General features: G+C 33.6%; 1 protein-coding gene across 1 annotated transcript; it reads right to left on the reverse strand.

Moving 5' to 3' along the window:
• Positions 1–418: 418 nt before the first annotated feature.
• LOC108202614 (phytyl ester synthase 1, chloroplastic) lies at positions 419–19,764 on the reverse strand. The gene is made up of 13 exons (XM_017371091.2): positions 19,197–19,764; positions 18,927–18,978; positions 12,770–12,825; positions 7,956–8,114; positions 7,686–7,790; positions 6,450–6,556; positions 6,024–6,145; positions 3,883–3,991; positions 3,584–3,714; positions 2,606–2,975; positions 1,561–1,674; positions 1,067–1,152; positions 419–943 (listed from the first exon to the last, which is right to left on the reverse strand). The coding sequence occupies exons 1-13, from the start codon at positions 19,588–19,590 to the stop codon at positions 643–645; spliced, it is 2,106 nt and encodes a 701-aa protein (XP_017226580.1). The 5' UTR covers positions 19,591–19,764; the 3' UTR covers positions 419–642.
• Between the last annotated feature and the right edge of the window lie 861 nt (positions 19,765–20,625).

The raw sequence follows: 20,625 nt of genomic DNA on the forward strand, positions 1-20,625 counted from the left end.
ATGTATAGATCAATCTCTACACTCTACACTGATAGTTACAATTTAGTTTCCTTTATTAAATTATTGATATATGTATAGATCAATCTATAGTTACAATTTTAATATGATAAAATTATATAAAATTGAATATGAATTATAGATGATCTATCAAGCCGCCTAATATGAATACCCGTCACTTATAATATATAGCCGTCTTGATTTGATGAACAAAAGTTATTTATCGTAAAAAAAATTCATTTATCAACGTCAAATAATCCAACATTTTAATTTTTAGAAAAAAACACCAGATTGTGTTGCATTTGAGTCTGAAAATCACTACAAAACAAAACACGGTCTAACATTTAGAAGTAAAACACTACATGAAATAGTATTTACTATTTAGGGTCTCAAAACATAATATATGTACGTTAGGAAGTGATACAGAATAAATGATCTTGTGTTTTCGATTGCAAAGTGATAGATCGATACGATCTCCTCCAACAATGATAATTGAGACCTTTTTTAAAAAAAATTATGGCAATAAGCGCCAACACTCCGACGCACCCACATATTAAAATGTATCCAAGTTTAACTGATGGTCCCTCCTCTATACAACTATCAATCCATTAATTGTTAAATGATACTGTTTCATCTATACAAGAATTAAAGTTCAAATGATGGTGCTTCATCTATAGACGCATCTAACGCCCTGTATACAGTCCTGTCAAGAATGCCCCTATAAGGATCCTCCTTTCTTTTTTTAATCAAATAAGCTATGTTCTGTTCTACTTCAGACTTTATCTGCAAGTACAACTCATTTGCTGAATCTCGGTTTTTAAGCACATTTTCCTTCCCTTTTGTTTGTATTGGCTTACCAAACAAAAAGTAAAAGCGTCCAGGAATCTTTGGTAGAATGCCAGGAAAGTACAGATCTTGATTTGCAATCTCTCCACTCATCTCAGTCCTACAAGAATAAGGATGAGCCACAGTTTCAGATAGGATAGTATTTACAATTTAGCAGGATAGATCACCAGTTATTATAAAGAAAATAGGATATGTAAGAAATACAATGTAATTCGCCACTAACCTCAGCCTTATACCCTCTTCGTTAGATTTTTTTATGAGGTCATTGACGACAGGAATTCTCATATAGTCATTATAATCAAGAACTATCTGCAAATTGCAAGACAAAAGCGTTATACCTAGTACAAACAATAAGAAGTTAGAAGACACAAGCCTCCACTGGTAACATTAAGAATTTGAGAAATATATTATCTTCCCTGAATTGAATGACTACATTATTCACCAGTTCACACAGTGCTCCCGGGACCCTTACAGTCTTGCTAATTATAAAAGCTATCAACTAGCGTCAGTAGCACTCACTATTATAGATACGATATGGAAGATAAAGAGAGAAAATACGTTAAGAACTCCAGACACATTACACGCACATATACAATATCTATGTATAGCATACTGGCTATAATCTTTGCTAAAAATGATAATTATCCATTGCATATGGTAAACTATCAGAGTCAACTGGGGAATGGCCAATTAATAATGACAGAGACATGTGCTTACTTCTGCTATGTCATCTTCTCCGACTACTCCAAATGGAACAATGGTTGTCCCAAATCTAGCTGCCATTCTTACAAATTCTGGTTGATCAGGCCAAAACAATTTATATTCCTCACCCTGTGAAACAAAATGGCCAAAACAACATTGATAAGAAAACAAGGCAGAACGTAAATTAGTAAATGTTGGCATATGTAGTTAATACATGATTTTGGTTTAACTCTGATTATTGTAAGATAAGACTTGATCTCAGGGTGCATTATTTCGATGATATGCTAAGTCTGTTATTCTGATACTTCCACAGAACATATATTAGTAAGCTTACAAAATAAATAAATTATTATGCACCTAGCCAATACCCTCTTTAAGTGAAACAGCACTGTGATATCATCAATTATTTGATGTACAGGTGTTGATAATTATATTTGACTCGTTATAAAATTCTCACAAGAGAGAACAAGAGCACTGGAAGTACTTTCTTTGTTTTAAAAACCAAATAGGGAACAGTTCATTTGAGTTGTATAACAACTTTGCAGATGGTCTCAGAACTTCATAACAAGGCAACTAATGTGCTCCTTGGTAAATTTAAATAAAAAAAAAAGCTTCACACCACAAATATAATAATTTGTGTCAGATTTAAAGTTGCTCACATTTATTACTAAAAATCTGTAAAAAATTTTATGTTGTGCAAAATAAAATTCAAATATTATTAATGTGTGTATAATTACATATGCAACAGAGACTATTTAACTCCAAACTTTCCATAAGAAATTCATAATGGAAGCAGTGTCACCTAGTCTCCACCAGATTAACCATGTCTTCTTCAAAATTTTAAAAAGTATCTCATGAAAGATAAGATGAGCAAGTTAATATTAGTTTATTCCAGTCCGGCACTTTGCACAGGCTATAGTAAGGTTGAGACAATGACATCTTAATGTATGGTATATGTTAAGAAGCATCTATAAATATATGCCAAGATAATTAATGCAATTATACTTGCAGAAAACTTTTTTGAAAAACAATATTTTAGAACCCACAAATTTTGGCAAACCTTGCGATGGAGGGCCTCGCGCGCACCGCCAGGATAAAGAAGACCGTGCGATTTTGTCGAAAACAATTTGAATAAATTACTAGGTGTGACGGGCAATGCACCAAATACTTTCAGCAGATCGAAGAAGGAAAATTCATTAGAACTGCTTGCGGCCTGTTGACTAAACAGTGTTGGGTGTGTTAGACCCCGGATTAAAACCTTTTTTTCCCTCAAGAATTCCAAAGCAAGAGGAACAAGCTCTGTTCCCAACAGCATGTGATAACCAACTAATAATACGGGGCCTTCATTTGGAACCCCAGCAAGTCCTCTCACAATTTTTCCATCTGGCATAGTTGACAGCATTACTGGACTAACATAATAACGATATGATCTGCATTCATCATATCCAAAATTTAATATAAATCTATTAGATACCACAGAGAAACTAAGCAGCATTATAACCTTAAAAACTGAGATTCTAGTGGTGTACCATCACAATCAACATCAAGGTAAATATCAACTGGTCAGGTTGGAGATAGATATATCAGATACCTAAGAAGCAGTGGGGCTTAGTTACTCAACGCACCCCCAGCCAGAGTACTTGGATACTCACACAATCCAACATTCAAATTAAAATCATTCTCAAAATTGGTTGTTAACTTATTTAACAAGGCAGAACAAAAGTTTATAGTGATTAAGTTATGCATTTGATTCAATTCACGTAAAGAATTTAGTTTTCTTGATGGATTATTGTACATAACATTAAATTCACATTTATGATGTTATTATATATGTTGTATCCCCCCGAATCTGAATCCCATATTAGCATAGTTGTGGAATACATGGTCCCCTCACTATGCACATGTATCCTCACCTCTTAGCTATATACTCTTGTTCAATAGAACTTAATATTATATAGCAAAACAAATCATATGCTTTGATAGATGAAGTTGAAGCTAAATTAAAAATACAAGCATTATACAGATTCTGAAGTATTACCCATATTTTTCAACAGCCTTCTTGTATTCTGACATACTCGGAGGTATAAAATCCTTAATAAAATCATGTTTCCGTGAACGCCGATATTTGCAGTTACCTTTGATAATAGTCATCAAATTAACATCATCTTCCTGCACAAGAATAATGGACATATGTGGGACCGGACCATGTATATCAGTTACTCAAAGTATGTAAACAAAAATCAGAAGCAAAGTTTATGTTGAGGGCATAAGAGATTCATAAAGGTCCGCTAGTAACAAGAGGGAGAACATGTAAAAGAGAACATACTGATTGCATACCAATAAAATAGTATGTCCATTGTCTTTAAAGTAACAAATTTTGCAGTTCCGTAAGGAAGTTGAAAGCCTTTGCGCTTCATCTTTACTAGGAAGCATGTTATCCTTGCCACTAAAGTATTACTGCATAATTAGTTCTCAGTGACAATTTATCAGCAGCAGAAGATTAGATATTTCGCTTCCCCTATTTCTCTATGATAAGCACGGTTTATAACCATGATACCATGATAAAAGAAAAACGGTTGATGTATTTTTCATATTTGCTTTCCATATATATCAATTATGTAATTTTGACATGCAATAGTAATCTGAGAGGAAATACGTATCAGATATAACACAATAACAAAACTATATGTTTAAAACAGTATACATAACCGCAAGCTCTCCAAAATCTCTAAATTAACAGGGAGAGTTATCTGAAAAAGACAGACATGTACCCTTCTGCTGACATAGACAATAAATTAAAAAAAAAATCTATAATCTTTTAATATACAATAGTACAATACTAGAAGATAAACATACGATTCTTACACTCTGCCTGCAACAAAAAATGTTCATGACTAAGGTTCAGAAAATTAAAAGGATTGTAATATTAGCATTAGGCTATGGGTATTTGACAAATTGGTTCAATTTATGTCCTCGAATATATATCACTTTGATTTTTATGTTCAGCAACTCTGTTTCTGTTCTCATCTTTTTTTGTCGCTTTTTTTGAAGCAACGAGACACTTTAACTCATATCTCACATTCAACATTCCACAATAGCTAGTTAGCTACGAATCTAGTGGAATTGCAATGTCAAATTAGATTGAGTTTTCTTAATAGCCAATAGAATTGAATGTTGGGGGGTGACTGCTAGGCTAACTCTTGCGGATAGTCATCTGTTTCTTATACTGAATATCTTGTTCACTACTTCAACCACCTAAAACAAGTATATGACTAACCACATCCCTTCCCTGGGTCCCTGATCCAGGAGCCTCACTAGTACATATGATATGAGGACATCAGACTTTATTCAGAATCTAATATGGCTCTTGTCCTAACTTTGATGATGACTCTAATGCCACAGTGAGGTTCCGACACAGTCAAATCAATTGTGCACTTATACTACCATCTAAACTGTCTTTGTTTTATCTTTGTTATTGGTTATTAGGATGACAAACCCACACTTTTTCCTGCCAGTTATATATGTATTTGTTGTAGATTAAAGTGATTGTGAAACTTAGACAAGTCTATCCTTGCTCTTCTGTTATTTCCAGGTGCATCTTACTGTTTTTACTACCTACATTGTTCCCTTCTTGTTCGTGGCCATCATACTACCACCCAGGTCATTAAATTTCTTTATTGCTTATTACTTGACTTAAAAAAGGATAAAGTTCATTCTTCGTAGATCTTGACCAGGGATCAATAACTTGTGATTATCACTTCATCGAAAATATTACATTCTCACTCAACCATTCTCCACTTCTGGTTAACAAATATACTACCTACACATCGAGTTCCAAATTTGGACAGTATAAGCTACATTCATCTATATTTCAACAGAGCATGATTAATGTATATACTCCATCTTGAGGTACATGAGTAAAGATATACTCAAAATTGTTGAGAAGCATGTAGTATTAGCCATCATACAAAATTTACTTATGTTACACCTTCGGCTGCAATTAGTTTGTTTGCTAAAACTTGTAACTGCATATGGGACTTGTGTGTTGTTTAACAAACAATAATATATAATATACCTACAGGCAATATGGCTGACATTTGCATATCAAAAGTGGAAACAATCAAGAATCTACTTATCCTTGTACTTTTAGAGTATGTTCTGCATAAGGACTTGCCAAACATAGACCCTAAGGTGGACTTAAACAGCATTCTGCTTATATCAATAGAGTATAGGAAAAGTATGAAATGCATCTATTTCAGTAGCACGGCGAACAGTCTTTGGGAGCACAGATATGCTGCGCTTTACAACCAAATAAGGCACCTGGATGTACACATATGACAATTTTTCAACAAAAACATATAATCATAAACTATACACACCATTTATTATCACCTTTTAAAACGAAAATGATTAACAAAGAGAAACTGTCAACACATAGTATTAAGAAGTATATTATCTTAAGTTGCAAAGAATGAGACCTTGCAAGTATTAATACTTCAGCTGTTACGGCATGGAGGCGAGAATTGGCGTAGGCAGCAGCCGATTTAAGAAGCTTTAACTTCCAAAGAAGAGTATCTTTTGGTATGATATCAGACAATGACTGTTCAGTAAAACATGAAAGAAGTGAGTAAACTAGTTCTTCATTTAAGAATTTGACTTCATACTCAGATAACCTTCACATTCTTGTACAGTACACTGGATACATATTACACAGCATTTGTTGTGTGTGACTTTTTTTTTTTCTTTCATAAATTTTGTATGACTTGAATATGTGTCACACTAAAAGAAACATGGACCTAGTCAATTTGTTGCCCTCACACTATCAACTTAATTTAATATCGTAACTTCAAAAATCGTGGCTGGAGCACCCAACATTATAATAGTTGCCGATCAATATTTCTTACCGACAGAAGTGGTAGCAGAGCAGTAAGGTTGGCAGACATTTTCCCAGTAACAACTGTACGAGGAAGCGAAGTATCGATGTTGACCATTGCCATCTTCATAGGGTCACCTGCCATGATATAATAATAGTTATTGCGGACTGTAGTTCCGGTGACTGAATCACAAATCATAGTAGTATATATATTTGTAAGTTTATTTCATACATGCCAGCAAACTGAAAGCGATCCACGGAATAAGTCCTTCTAAACTATGCAAGAACTATATGTTTACTTAATTCATAAAAAGTACTCACCAGTAATGGATCTGTGCATAATATGCAAAATTAGGATTTAATCTATCAGTTATTATTATAAAAAGTTTTAAGATGCGTAGAATTTGATAACAGAACAAGCCTGACTAGCTGTTTATGATTATTTAATTTTATTAACTATAAGTGGGAGAATATGACCAGATATTTCAAGACTAGTTACTTCCAATCTCTTGTTAAATTAATCACAAATGATGTGAAAAATGAGACGGACTACAGGTCAACACTTAATTGCAAGCGAAGAAAATTAGTCCATGCTCATTACTTAATTACTTTCAACATCCCAAACGGAAAGGACAGAGAAGCTTTTGGTGTATATAATTTCCGAAGTTTATATCACTTATAGTTTACTAATAACTCAATCCTCTAGCATGATACAAACACATAAATTTTCTCATTCAATATACAAAATTTCAATTTTCAACTATTTTATCAAGGGTTAAAGAGAGAAAAAACCTAGGTGCTTTGACTGTACGAGTGAATAAACCCCTGTATTTTAATATGGTTCAAATATATCCCTAATCTTTAAAAATGTAGGCTCAAAAAACCCTTATGGTCAGATTTTAATATGTTTCGAATAAATCCCTAACAAGATTTTTGTTTTTGTCAAGATAAATCCCTAATCTTTAAAAGGGCTTATTAGCAACTTCACCCAAATTACAGGATTGTTTTTACCCCCAAATCCAATTTTGTAATATAACGTACTCAAATTTTATAATAATTTAAATAAAATTGAATTAAAATATAAGTTTTTTCCAATTTTTGAAATATATATTTACCGTAGTTAATAGAATCTAACCACCATAGGGGCTTTTTCAACCTATATTATAAAGATTAGGCGCTTATTTGAACCATATCAGAATACAGGGCTTATTTGCTCCTACAGCCAAAACACAGGGGAGTTTTTGCTCGTTGTCAACCCACAAATTACCCATAACGCCGCTTAGAAGATAAGGAATCGCAACTTGAAGTTCTTCAGGAAGAGCCTCCAACAGCGGAAATATAGGTTGCAACTGTGACCTGCCAAATGAAGTGGCTGAAACCGATAATATAAAATAGAAGTTAGCATTAAATAATACGGATAGCAATTCAAATATCATACAAATGTAAAACCATCATTTATATACTAAACAGAAGTCGAGAAATATAGAAGTATCATGATAAAAGAGATTATTGGGGAATTCATGTATCTAAAGCTAACCTGGATTTGCTAATATTAACACCAAGTCAATGGTTGGATTCCGAGAAGCAACTGCTAGTGCTAAACTGCCACCAAAAGAATCTCCAACCAGGTAAATTGGTTTATTCGGAGAAGCAGCATATTCACTCCTCAAAGAATATTCAACAAATTTCACCAGATCTTCATACAAAAAGATACACATCATATTTCATTTCTTAAAATATTAAACATGAAGTACAACTGTAGCAAATTGTGCAAAAATAGTGTATAAATAAAAAATGTATGCACAAAATCTGTGTTTCACAAGTATACCAATAGAGTTTGCATAATCAAACACAAGTTCCATCATACTTTTTTGATAAATAACTTACTTAAGACTTGCAGCAGATACAGAAGAAGTTTATATTATCCAGCAAATGAAAGATATAATCAGTGTTGTCTCTGGAAATTATGTGAAAGAAGATACGGGAGATTTAAAGAGAGAAAGATGTTAATGAGCACAGCCACAGAAAGTTTGGTGGTCGAACTCAAAACTTTCTTTTCTGATATTAGTCAAGCATAAGAAAACAACGGGTATTTATGTATACTAGCCTCTTTTCTTCGTTAATCACTCTACTTGATATATAAATGATCATAGAAACCCTATACTCTTAGGTGTAAAGACTCCAAAGCATGCTTTATCACACTAAGATTTAGACTTCTAGACATCTAGTAGTTACGAGTCCACATTAAATTGAAAGAAAACAAAACGAAAACCGCCAAAAATTGAAGAATCTGGAATGATACTGCCGCAATAAAATCATGGCAAGCACCCCTTAGTCTCTTCTAATTGTTACACAGCCAGAGAATATTCAAAGGTTATACACTATGTAAATACAGAGTACAATAAGTAAGCCAGAGTACAAACTTGTCTAAAACTAAAGCCCACAAGAGCAATGACATGGAGCGAGTACTTGAAGAAACTTGCATCATATTGTAGACAATATCTAAATAACATTGTCGACAATATTGAATAAATTTTGTAATTAATCTTTAAATATGTATTACTCCTAGCTTCCGTTTGTAAATAGAATTAGTTTCTTTCTATAACACTCTTACTCATCTCCAAGTTTTAACATGTCTATTTAAACAGTTGTAATTATTATTAGGGAAATTATGAATGGTACCATTGTGTAATTGGCTTCTCTAAATGGTACCATTTCGTGTTTTTGACTTACAGGTGGTACCACTCAGTTTATGATCCGTTAACGATACTACCATTCCGTCCATCAAAACGTTAAAAACGTTAGTTTATCGTATTTATTTCGTATTTTCCTTTAAAAAACACATAAATACAACTGATATCCATTTTTTTTTGTGTTCTTGAGTTCTTGAAGATTAAACAATTTTTTGATCGTGTTGCCGGTGTCCGTTTTAAGAGTATGAGTAACCAAATCGAAGCTTGAGATGAGCTCTATCTATTTTGATCATCAATTTCACGATACAACGTCCTTTGAAAATCGGAGTTGGGATTTCTAAAATGGGACAAAGGGTTTATGGCCTGTGTTTGTACAATCCTAATTTCTCCATTTGTAATCATTAGTTTTTGTTCTAGGAGTTATGAGGTCTAGGTTTCGACTCTTTTTTCAGGAAATACAACTGGAGGACTGTTGGGTTTGGCTCCCCAATCCAATTTCCCAAATCTAGTTAACCAGACAATGCCCAACATGCCAAATTATTCAGGTTCTGTCTCAGGTGCATTTCCTGGATTGCTTGGAATGATCCCTGGTATTGTATCTGGTGCTTGAGGTGGGGCAATTTTGCCTGGAGTAGGAGCAACTTTAGGGGAAGTTTGCCGAGAATATCTAAATGGACAGTGTGCAAAAAATGATTGCAAATTCAATCACGTCGGGTATGCTTTGTTTAATGATTATTTGTAGCCATTTTGGTTTTCAAAGGATGTTGTATCGTAAAATTGATGATCAAAATAGATAGAGATCGTCTCAAACTTCGATTTGGTTACTCATACGCTTAAAACGGACACCGGCAACATGATCAAAAAGTTGTTTAATCTTCAAGAACTCGAGAACACAAAGAAAAAATACAGATATCAGTTGTATTTTTTGTGTTTTTTAAAGGAAAATACGAAATAAATACGATAAACTAACGTTTTTAACGTTTTGATGGACGGAATGGTAGTATCGTTAACGGATCATAAACTGAGTGGTACCACTTGTAAGTCAAAAACACGAAATGGTACCATTTAGAGAAGCCAATTACACAATGGTACCATTCATAATTTCCCTTATTATTATTAAACATATGTTCATATCCTTCCTTTCCAACCAGTTTGTACCCTTTCTTAAAATTGTCATACATCAATTGTTATCAAAACCTTTTTGCCGCCCAAACTTGTCTTTCTAATATTTTATTACTTTGATTCTTTTATGCCATTCTTGTGCTACATCAAATTGGTATAAGATCTTGAGTTTATTCAGTTGGGATATCTAGGGTTTTACAAAGAAACTGTGTTACCCATTGTATCATTGGGTAATGCTCATTTTCTATCAACTTGAAGTGTTCACCAAGTTACTGCATATATTTTGTTTTTTTCATGATAAAAATTTAATGGTAACCATAGCTAACCCTAATAACGTACTTCAGAGTTTGCTTGCAATACTCGACAACTTAATGGTCACATAAATGGAGAAAAGGTACATACAAAACATGGAGGGAATGCTAACAATCACACCAATGATATACTGTACTCATAAGCCTGTAAAATAAACTCTGTTAACGATGGAATAGAAGAACAGGCAGAGGAGTTGTCTCAGAGTTGATCCAAAAGAGACTGACTAGACATGTACTCCCTCCGTCCTCTTTTACATGTCCATTTTGACATTTGACCAGTCAAGTTGACTATATTTTGACTGAACTTTACATGTATCAGATAATTGAGAAAAATAATAAAAATTATACCATTAGAAAGTATATTTAGTCTATTTTAATATGCAACTTTCAGATTTTAGAAATAATGAGTAGATAATTTGTAATGGTTAGTCAAAAATTGGTCAAATTGACTTCTCGAAAAGCAAAATGGACATGTAAAAGGGGACGGAGGGAGTAGTAAAATGCTACAGTATCCATATATCTTTTTCTTTCCATGTTGCTTCCAATGACACAATCCTTACAGGTTGAAAACTGATTTCCTCAAATTCTACCACCACTTGCCTTTTTGTGTGCTGAACCCTAAGTTTTTAAACTCGTATACAAGTTTTTCCATTAGGAGAAAAGAATAAAGTTATGTTATTATTTTAAAGAATAATTTGATTGTAATTTATTAGGTGTTAGTTATATTATTTAATAGATTATTAAATATGGGTCCGGGTCCCTGCCAATAGATTGTTGCAGCAAACTATCCCGCGGTTTTTATAGTGGAAAGATATTAACCCTATATTCCTTGTGGGCATGCAGTTGGCCCAGAAGCCTATCCGCGCTTTAGACACCCACTCTAGGGTTTTTTCATTTCCGCGAAAATAACCAGCGAGTATGTTGCCAAAATTTAATTGCTAGGGACCATCTCCCATTAAATATAGTCTAGGTTATGGTAGTATAATAACAAAAAGTTATATTTCTGTTATTGACTAATTACAAATTTCCTCATCACTGGGATTTTACTTAGACCTGCTAAAGACCAGAACCATAGAGTACTTAACACCGGTGCCACAGGAAGATGTTTGGTTAAGCATTAGGGTTCTACTATTATATAACAAGATGTAATCTGGTAGTATTTTGAGACTTTGATTATTCAAACTTAGCAATCCACACAAATTTCTCTCTTATGTTGTTTAAAAATTCTAGTATAGTAGTTCTGCGGTTGAGGCACCCTAGGGCTAGTGGTTATCTGCGGCTAACCCACCCAAACTTATCTATTTATTATTCTAGCACATGAATCCTTGGTTTTTATTCTTGAGCTGCATCAAGGACTTCACCAGAAAAGGATCTCTCATGTAGCCAGTCTCTAGTTAATAGCAGTGTTGTAAAAAGCGCATTAAGCGGCCGATTAAGCGGCCGCCTAAGCGGAATCGGCCTTAAAGCACTCCGTTTTTGTACTAAGCGAGAGATTAAGCGTTTTTAAAAATTAAGCCGACAATTAAGCGGATTAAGCGGATTAAGTGGTAATTAAGCGGTTAAAATGATGTTGACGTGCTAATTTTTAAAAAAATAATAATTTTGAAATATTAATTTTTTAATAATATAACTATAATTATATTATAAAATTAAAAAAAATATATTTTATCAAAAATATTAAAAATGCATATTCTTAACACAACATAATATTATTTTTAAATATATTAATATTATAATTAAATATTTAATTAATCCGCTTATTGACCCGCTTAAAATTCCGCTTAAGCGTCCGCTTTACCGCTTAAGCGCTAAAAGGTCCTCCTGCCGCTTAGAACCGATTTGCGCTTTTCACAACACTGGTTAATAGTTAAAGCAATTACAACCTACTATTAAGATTAATTAGCTTAGCCAAACTAATATGACATGTAGACATGAATAATCAACCACTGATATGACACAAAACTAACTGTTTTCATGTTCATTGCAAAATTTGAAACAGTGGATTGTAGATCAAGGAAAAATGAGCTTGTAATCTCAATAGAAGACAATGAATAATCATATAACCACTGCAAATGCAGTTCAACATCTAGCATACTAATAACACAAAACAAACTAACGAAGATAACAATGTAATTAAGTGTGGCAATGCAATTCAGTAGAAGATATGAACTTCATTAACTAAAAAGAACAAAGAGTATGCATCTAAAGCAAGAAAATTTTAAGACCTTCAAATGGTGTCCGATCGTGAACAGGAATATGCAAGCATCTAACTTCAAAAGCTCTGTGTACAAAAAATCTTGCATTAGGAATAGAGGATAAACAATTTTTATCATCGAACACTATTTGCAGTAATTTACTAAAATGTATATTTATTAAAATTTTGATAATTACTAACATAAGCATCTATTATCAAGAACAAATAGTACCCACTACTTCATATTACAACAAGAAAACTTTGGAGACTGCTAGTCATAATATACATTAATGCTCATGAAACTTTTGATGTAGTTTCTTTAATGAAGCAAAAAAATGCTAATCAGGGAACTCCTCCCAACTATACTTTATTTTGAGGAGCTACAATATAAAGGATGGCAGCGGAAAATGAGAAGCTCATGTGCATCAACTTCCCTGGTTCCCTTAAAGCATAAGGTTGCTTGCCTTTTTAAATGGAGAAGCATCTGAGCTATTGGCATATCATAATCCTATTAATGGGCCTATTTAAAATAAAAAGTTGATTTTTCGTATTATTTTAATTAGCTAGGTATTGAGAACTTAATTGGTGACCGGGCCAGAGCGAGCATAATAAGCACGTAGGAAATAAATAATTTGACTGCTCTGTAAAGCATAATGTAACGTAATATGTAATACTGATAACTCAACACTATAATAAAGACAGAAAATAATAACTAAGTATGATATAGGAATTCACAGAAAGAAGAACTGGTAGATACAGAATCTGACATTCTTTAAACTGAAGCAATCACATGTAACTGGAAGAAGTTCATTAATATGTCCAAGAGTCAGTGAAGAATAAAGTTCAGAATGCCTCAGGAAATGACAATTGTCTACAGATTCAATATCAAGTACCAGTGGATTTCAATATTGACAATTTATTTATTTATATAATCAACAAACGAAGCATTTTCAATCGGGAACAGACTGATCATAGTTATTCATCAAAGACGGTACGAAGTTCAGTTTCACTATTAGTCGTTTGTGAACCAGACCAGTGCACCAAACATCAACACGTACGAAGCGGTTCATCGTATTTATTCAACGGAATTAATGATCTAGTCAAATTGCAGTTGCAGCAGTGACTGTTCAGGGATAAAATTGCATCTTCAAGGGATTAAAGAATAGAAATATAAATATATATATATACACACATTTATATATTATCTACACACACACACTAAAGTGTAGTTGCAAATCAGCCCGACTAATAAAGGAGCCAAAGGAGTGAGCGCAAGGCACTAGATACGGAGATTCACCGACTACAAAAGGGTACTGGATACGGTACACAGAAATAGATATACATACAATTTTACTTGTATATGTATATAGAGAATTTGTATATGTCAGACACATAACAACTTCATTCATAATAAAACTCAAAAAACGTGTCTTTCATAAAACGTGATAACTAATAAACTAATAAAATGTCCTTTCTACATTTTTATACATATTACATACATAGCAGAATGTCTATCTTGTGTGTGAAAAAGATTTTGTGTGTGAGAAAGAAAGCTGGAACAAGAGATGAGATGTATGTATATATATATATGTAGGACATTGCTAAAAAAAGAACACCCTTAAAAGAAGAACACTTTAGAATTGCATATGGAATCTCATCTGAAACTTGAATTAAATTTCTAATTTTAAGCTAATTAGCCTTTTATTATGAATATAATAATAGTATCTAACATGTTTAACAATAAATATGGATTAAAAATAACATGATTCTACGTGATATTAATTGTCCAAAAAATATATATATGATTCTATTCTGGATTCTTTTATGGATTCTAGTCTGGATTCTATAATATTTCATATTAATAATTTAGATGAGTTTGGATGTTTGATTTCATATATTAAGTTCAATTGGCGTTTAACTATGTGATTATGATCTTGACAAATCCATTTTTATGAAAAATAAAGTGTTATGATAGTGTTCTGTGTTGTTCTTTTTTGAGTAAATGACAAAGTGGTGGCTCTAGTTTCCCATATTTTACGAAATGTTGACCGGAGTTCAAAAATTACAAATTGGTGGCTGGACTTTACCTCCGCCTTTTAATAAGATGGTTGCCGTCAATTTTCGTTAATTTGGACCGTTAAGTCGGAAAAAAATTAAAAAAAATGAAGAAGATAAAAGCGGGTTTAAGGGTAAAACAGATCATGAGGTGGTATATATACAAAAGTAACCAGGGAGCTGAAATAGTACTGCGTATCTTCCCATAAATTAATTTATAGTGACAAAGAAGCTGAGCCAGATATGTGGGGTTCAAACTCATTATCACCTTGAATTTTCAGTACTACGAATTAACCAGGACACTGAATTCTCGGATAAGTCGGATCTGACCCGACCAGATGACTTCCCAGTTTTTCTCACAGATGGGCTCCGACCCAGATTCTGTTTTGACCCGGCATTGTCGTTTCGGATGACCGGCGCCTTGACCTCCGGCGAGAGCTTTCACATGACTCTGGTCGACCAGTTTGTCTCTCCCGGGTATGATCCGAACCCGATTCGGCCACTCCTCGACTTCTTCGTGAAAAAGATACTCAGGCGAAGTGGGTAGCTCGTAAAGCTTGTGAATTGGGGTGTTGAGGCTCTGGTAGGGGTGGTGGTGACCTATGTTACTCAGACTCGAGTACGGACTGTTGGATACGACACATATCCGAGTGTCGGACTCGGTAATCTTGAAAAATTAGGACACGGGGACACTGTCCGAATTTTGGACACGGATACGGGGACACGTTAAATTTAAAGAAATTAATTAATTTCATATAATTAAATTAATATTTTTTTATCAATTTTTATATTTTATTTATTATTTCTAGAAAGAAAAACAAACAAATAGATTTTTTTGATAAAAAATGTTCAGTCCTAGACTCATGGAGATGTGTGCTATATTAATAAATGAGAATAATGTCCAGATACATGTATCAGGTTATACCCCTGTACACACATCCATATGTCTTCTTTGAGTACCTTTTTCTTATCGTCTCCATCTCCTTCATCTTCATCTTATCTTCGTCGTTTTCATCATCTGACTCTTTGTTATCTTTTCTCTTCTTTCCTTTTGTATTCTTCTCCTACAAGTCTACAACGTCTTCAAATACTTCGACGAACTTCATATTTTTCCGACGAAAAAGTGTCGGTTTTTCATATGGCGAATCCGCCCCATATCCCGTGTCGTGTCGGGTCGACACGGGTACGATGGCCGGAAGTGACGAGTTGGAGTAACAGAGGTAGTGACGTGTTGAGGGTTTGTTTTTGTTGGAATTTGTCATTGATTTCTAAGAGGATTTAGAGATTTTAGAAGATGGGGGTGGTTTGGTTTGTGATGAGAGGGAGAGGACTTTTGGGGGATGACTTTACTATTCTAAACGGACTTTGACGGCAGCCATCTTATTAAAAGACGGAAGTGAACTCCAGCCACCGATCTGTAGTTTTTGAACTCCAGCCAACATTTTGCAAAATTTGAGAAATTATAACCACCATTTTGTCATTTACTCTTCTTTTTTTAAAGTGTTTTGTGTGGAGTGCAACCATATATATATATATATATATGAGAGCTTCAATATTAGGGTAAAATTAGAATGGATTAGGTCGAGTCCTAAGGTTATATCGCAACTATGGCCGGTGTTGGTGATGAGTCCACTGCCGTTTGCATATTGACATACCACCTGGCAAATCGGACACAAGGTTAGTTTAGTCTGTACCAAGTGTTAGGAACTGGACTTTGTATTTTGAGTTTTCCTGTTAGTTTCACTGAGATCACAGCGATACAAGTAAAAAAAATAGAGATTTACAACTAGATTTGGGCCAGAAGCAAATACGAATTGATAGCTTTAGAGTAAGCTAAGCAAGAGAGATGAAGTTTTAGAGAGAGAAGTTTGTCAAAGAGAGAAAGTGCAGAGAATTCAGAGTGAGAAGTGGTGGAAAAAACATTTCCATTTTCTGATAATGATTCAGAAGTTAACAGAATTACAAAATGAACCAATATTTATACTCTTAGTTCCCCAACTCTTACTGGTAATAACTTGTTTACCCTCCTATATGTTAGGAGTTGTCCCACATCGGTTGTGGGAGGGGCAGAAAGCTAGAATATAAGTAGCCAGAACAACTCCAATAGTATGAGGCCTTTTGGGAGATGCCCAAAAACAAAGCCGTGCGGGCTAAGCCCAAAGCGGACAATATTGTACTATTGTGGAGTTATGGCTCGCTTAGCTCGCCCAACAAGTGGTATCACAGCGAGGTTGAAATAGTCCGCAACAATCTCAAGTGGGCTCCAGAATGAGCCTAGGAACAGGTGCTATAGCAACTGCAATATGCATACACTACAATAAAATAAATGTATTAGTACTTATATATACCAAGGCACCAAGTTGGAGGCCTCCGACATGTTCATGCCTCCTAGTTTGAAGCTTTTGTATAACTATTTCAAAAATCTCACTTAATTGCAACCAAACTTCTTCACAGAGAATATTTTATCTTTACTCAAAGACATATTTTTACCTACAACTTCTTACAACCAAGATAAAAAGTGTGGTGGCTCACTTTTATTTGTTTAACCCAATTAGCTTTGTATTTCCCTATTCAGTATTCACTGTTGCTGAACAATCACATCCACTCCCAAATCAGATTGACTTAGATTACAAGAACCAACAACTGATTCAAATTAAGATATAACAGCATCATCCTATCCAATTTTTTTGATAAGGATTTGTATTCGAAGTTCATTTGGCACAAGAATATTCACAAAACCAACCTTTTCTCTGCTTTTTCTAAAAAGTGGCTCAGGGAATTTTAATGACGTTATGCTATAATTCTATTTGCTACAGTTCTTGTCATACTCTACAAAAAAGAGAAAGCAGAGCCCATATCCAGGTCTAATTCCACATAAAACATGGATTACATTTACATGTTACATTATATGGTTGTGCATTATGGTCAACAAATGTGCTAAAGGGTAAAAAGGACTGGACTAGGAGAAATCCCATAAAACTCAAGGATCAAATATTATTTGTGACAACTGAGCAACTCTACTATGAGTACCCAAAATATAAACACGTACCGCGTAACTCTTTGGGTTAAATGACAAATTCAGACAATATGGCACTCAGCCTTCTCTACACACATGCACTATAGATAAACATCCGGTGTTGAACAGTTCAGCTATTGTTGTATATGCTTGCTTGTAAGCCTTATACACACACACACACATGTGGAGGGGAATCTCAGGTGTATAACTTAATGGAAGACTCTGATTAGATAATCGTCATATACTGAGTAGTTTTAAGGTCGGGGGAGTAAACCAGATATGAGTATACTGTGTGCATAGTCTATAATCTGTGGGTGTGTTTTAGTACTGCAACATACAAAACACGGCACATATAGTTATTCATTTTTGTTTTCAAGTTACATATAGATTTCACTTTAAAATTTAAAATTCAAGCAAATCCGTTGATTATAATCTAGCCAGTTCTTTTAGAATTATAATGGTGTCTAGACTTTAAATAAAACTAGATATCTACTATTTATGCTTTTAAATTTGTTATAAATGCTTTTCAAATTTTTATGTGATTTAAATGTATTATTTATTAAATTATATTAAAATTATTTCAATACAAACCCAACTAAAAACAATTCTGCATCCGCCCCTGGAAGTCATTACTATTGGCTGATCATTTTTAACTAAGGCATAAGGAAATGACTTATTTCCATTTACAAGATACAACCTATTCACTTAGTAATGATATTTAAGCTCCAACCCAGTAGAGTCTTGCAGATATAAATTCTTTGTTGATCGATCCATCAAGTAGAATATATTGATATTATTGATAGTAATGACTTTTATCTTATGGATTTCAAAGCTTGTATAATAAAAAAGATGACAAAGAGTTGTAATTTAAGCCTGGCTAAATATATGTAAATAGCACCATACATATAAATAAGTAAAATCTTATATATGCATGATGATAACTTTAGTGCATGGATTGCAGAGTGGACCAAGAAAACAAGATTAACACTCATGTAAACCTCTGCTAATATTAAGCAAGTCAAGTAGAGGTTGAATACCAAGTCATGAGTAAATAATAGTTCCAACAAATGCATTCTTCATTAAATAGAACTTTATAGATATTTGAAAATTGACTCACTCTCCTAAAGCTTCATGGTGTAAAATAAGGCCCATTCCAAGGCCATCCATCCCTGCATTCATCAATAACATTATAAGCCAACGACATTAGAAACCTGTATTTGAAATATGTTGTGAAGCTTTCATTTACATAGACACACATTCGAATTAACAAAAACTACTTAAATAAATATATCCATCAGACAATGAGAAAATCAGCACAAACTACTTATAAAACAATCAGCAAGTCAGAATCTCAACAACTCACAACCAAACTCAAGTAATCAAATACCCGGCAAAAACAAAAGAACAGGCGCATCTTCCATGGGTTCACCACATTCTAGTGGGCAGAACCATCGAGGCGGTCCACCATCCGGCTTAATAAACTCCTCTGCTAACTCAAGATAATCCTTCACAGTCTGTTTCCCATACCCATCATCCCATAAAGGCTCCAGCTTTTTACGAGCAACATCATTCCCACTCTTATCCTCCATTCCATTCAAAACCACCCTACCATTCCCCTCCACACCCAAAACTTTACTCTTCTCTTCATTAACACCAACTCCATTAACTACAGCTGACTTCCCCCCACTAACACTGCTAGCTCGAACTCGAAATCGGGGTTTTTTCTCCGAACTCAAGGCAAAACAAGGGGACACCCACAAATTCTTTAAAACTGAAACCATGAATCCCCCAACAAAACCCTTCAAACTCTTAAACCCTTTTCCAAAATTGCAAACAAATATTACAACTAGTGTAATAACAGCAACATAACAACTTAAACTGAAACATAAGTGTTCTAACAAAAGTGGAATGTGGGGTTATACATAACAGCCCTTTTGTGTAAATTATTGTAGTGTTCTAACAGTTTAATGAAAGAAGACAGAAACAAAGCTGACTGATGCATTTAAACAAACATGTGGCAACAATTGGTTCGCAAATTTAGTTATGGACTAAAAATAAAAGCGTGGAGAAATGAAGTTTGTATAAAGCTGTGGAAAATATACCCTCGTGAAAAAGGAATCAAAATATATATGCTTGTGTTTTGCACCCATTATCCTGTTCCTGCTACTCTTCTCAGCCACAAATACATTCTCCCGTCAATGGTTAAGATACACGTGTATGCTACTTTAGAACATGAACGATATGAATTTTGTATATGTAAATATGCGTATACTTTGTACTTTTTGATTCGGATCCTCTGTCCCCTCTTTGTGTCTCTCCATGTGTCCCCTCCTCTTTTACTTCTTGATCTCTCTCTTGTTATTGCAGAATACAAATAAATTACAAGTATTCAACTGAGGCTTAATTTATTTCTTCTCAATATAGACTTCAATTTTATAAATTCTCAATCATCTTTTTTTGTTGCATTAAATATTAACTCCATGATGTATAGTTTGGTTTATCAAAAAAAATGTACCAGTGAATTTCCTTCATATACCAATTTAATTTTATTAGATTAAATATTATATAAAAAAATCTCAATTTTTTAATATAATTTAAGTCATAAAGAAAGTTTTTTTTTTCCTTTCAAATTTAATAATATTAAAGTTCACAAAATTTTAATTAATTATTTAATATAGAAAAACATAAAAGTAAAATTACTGCATAGTATTATATTTATATCATGTAAAAAATATTTTTAATTGATTATGTACTATATGGAAAAGATAATGTAAATAAAGTATATTTTTGCTTTTAAATTTAATAATTAAAATTTT

Source organism: Daucus carota, chromosome 9 (assembly GCF_001625215.2).
Source record: "Daucus carota subsp. sativus chromosome 9, DH1 v3.0, whole genome shotgun sequence".
NCBI lineage: Eukaryota > Viridiplantae > Streptophyta > Magnoliopsida > Apiales > Apiaceae > Daucus > Daucus carota.

What these genes read in the sequence shown, in the direction of transcription:
- LOC108202614 (XM_017371091.2), bottom strand. Translation starts at nt 19,590, where the DNA reads ATGGTTTCAGTTTTAAAGAATTTGTGGGTGTCCCCTTGTTTTGCCTTG. An exon ending in TCTTCTAAGCGGCGTTATGG is followed by an intron (nt 6,557 to 7,685) that starts GTAATTTGTGGG and finishes ATATCATGGCAG; the next exon opens with GTGACCCTATGAAGATGGCA. An exon ending in ATGGACATACTATTTTATTG is followed by an intron (nt 3,715 to 3,882) that starts GTATGCAATCAG and finishes ATTCTTGTGCAG; the next exon opens with GAAGATGATGTTAATTTGAT.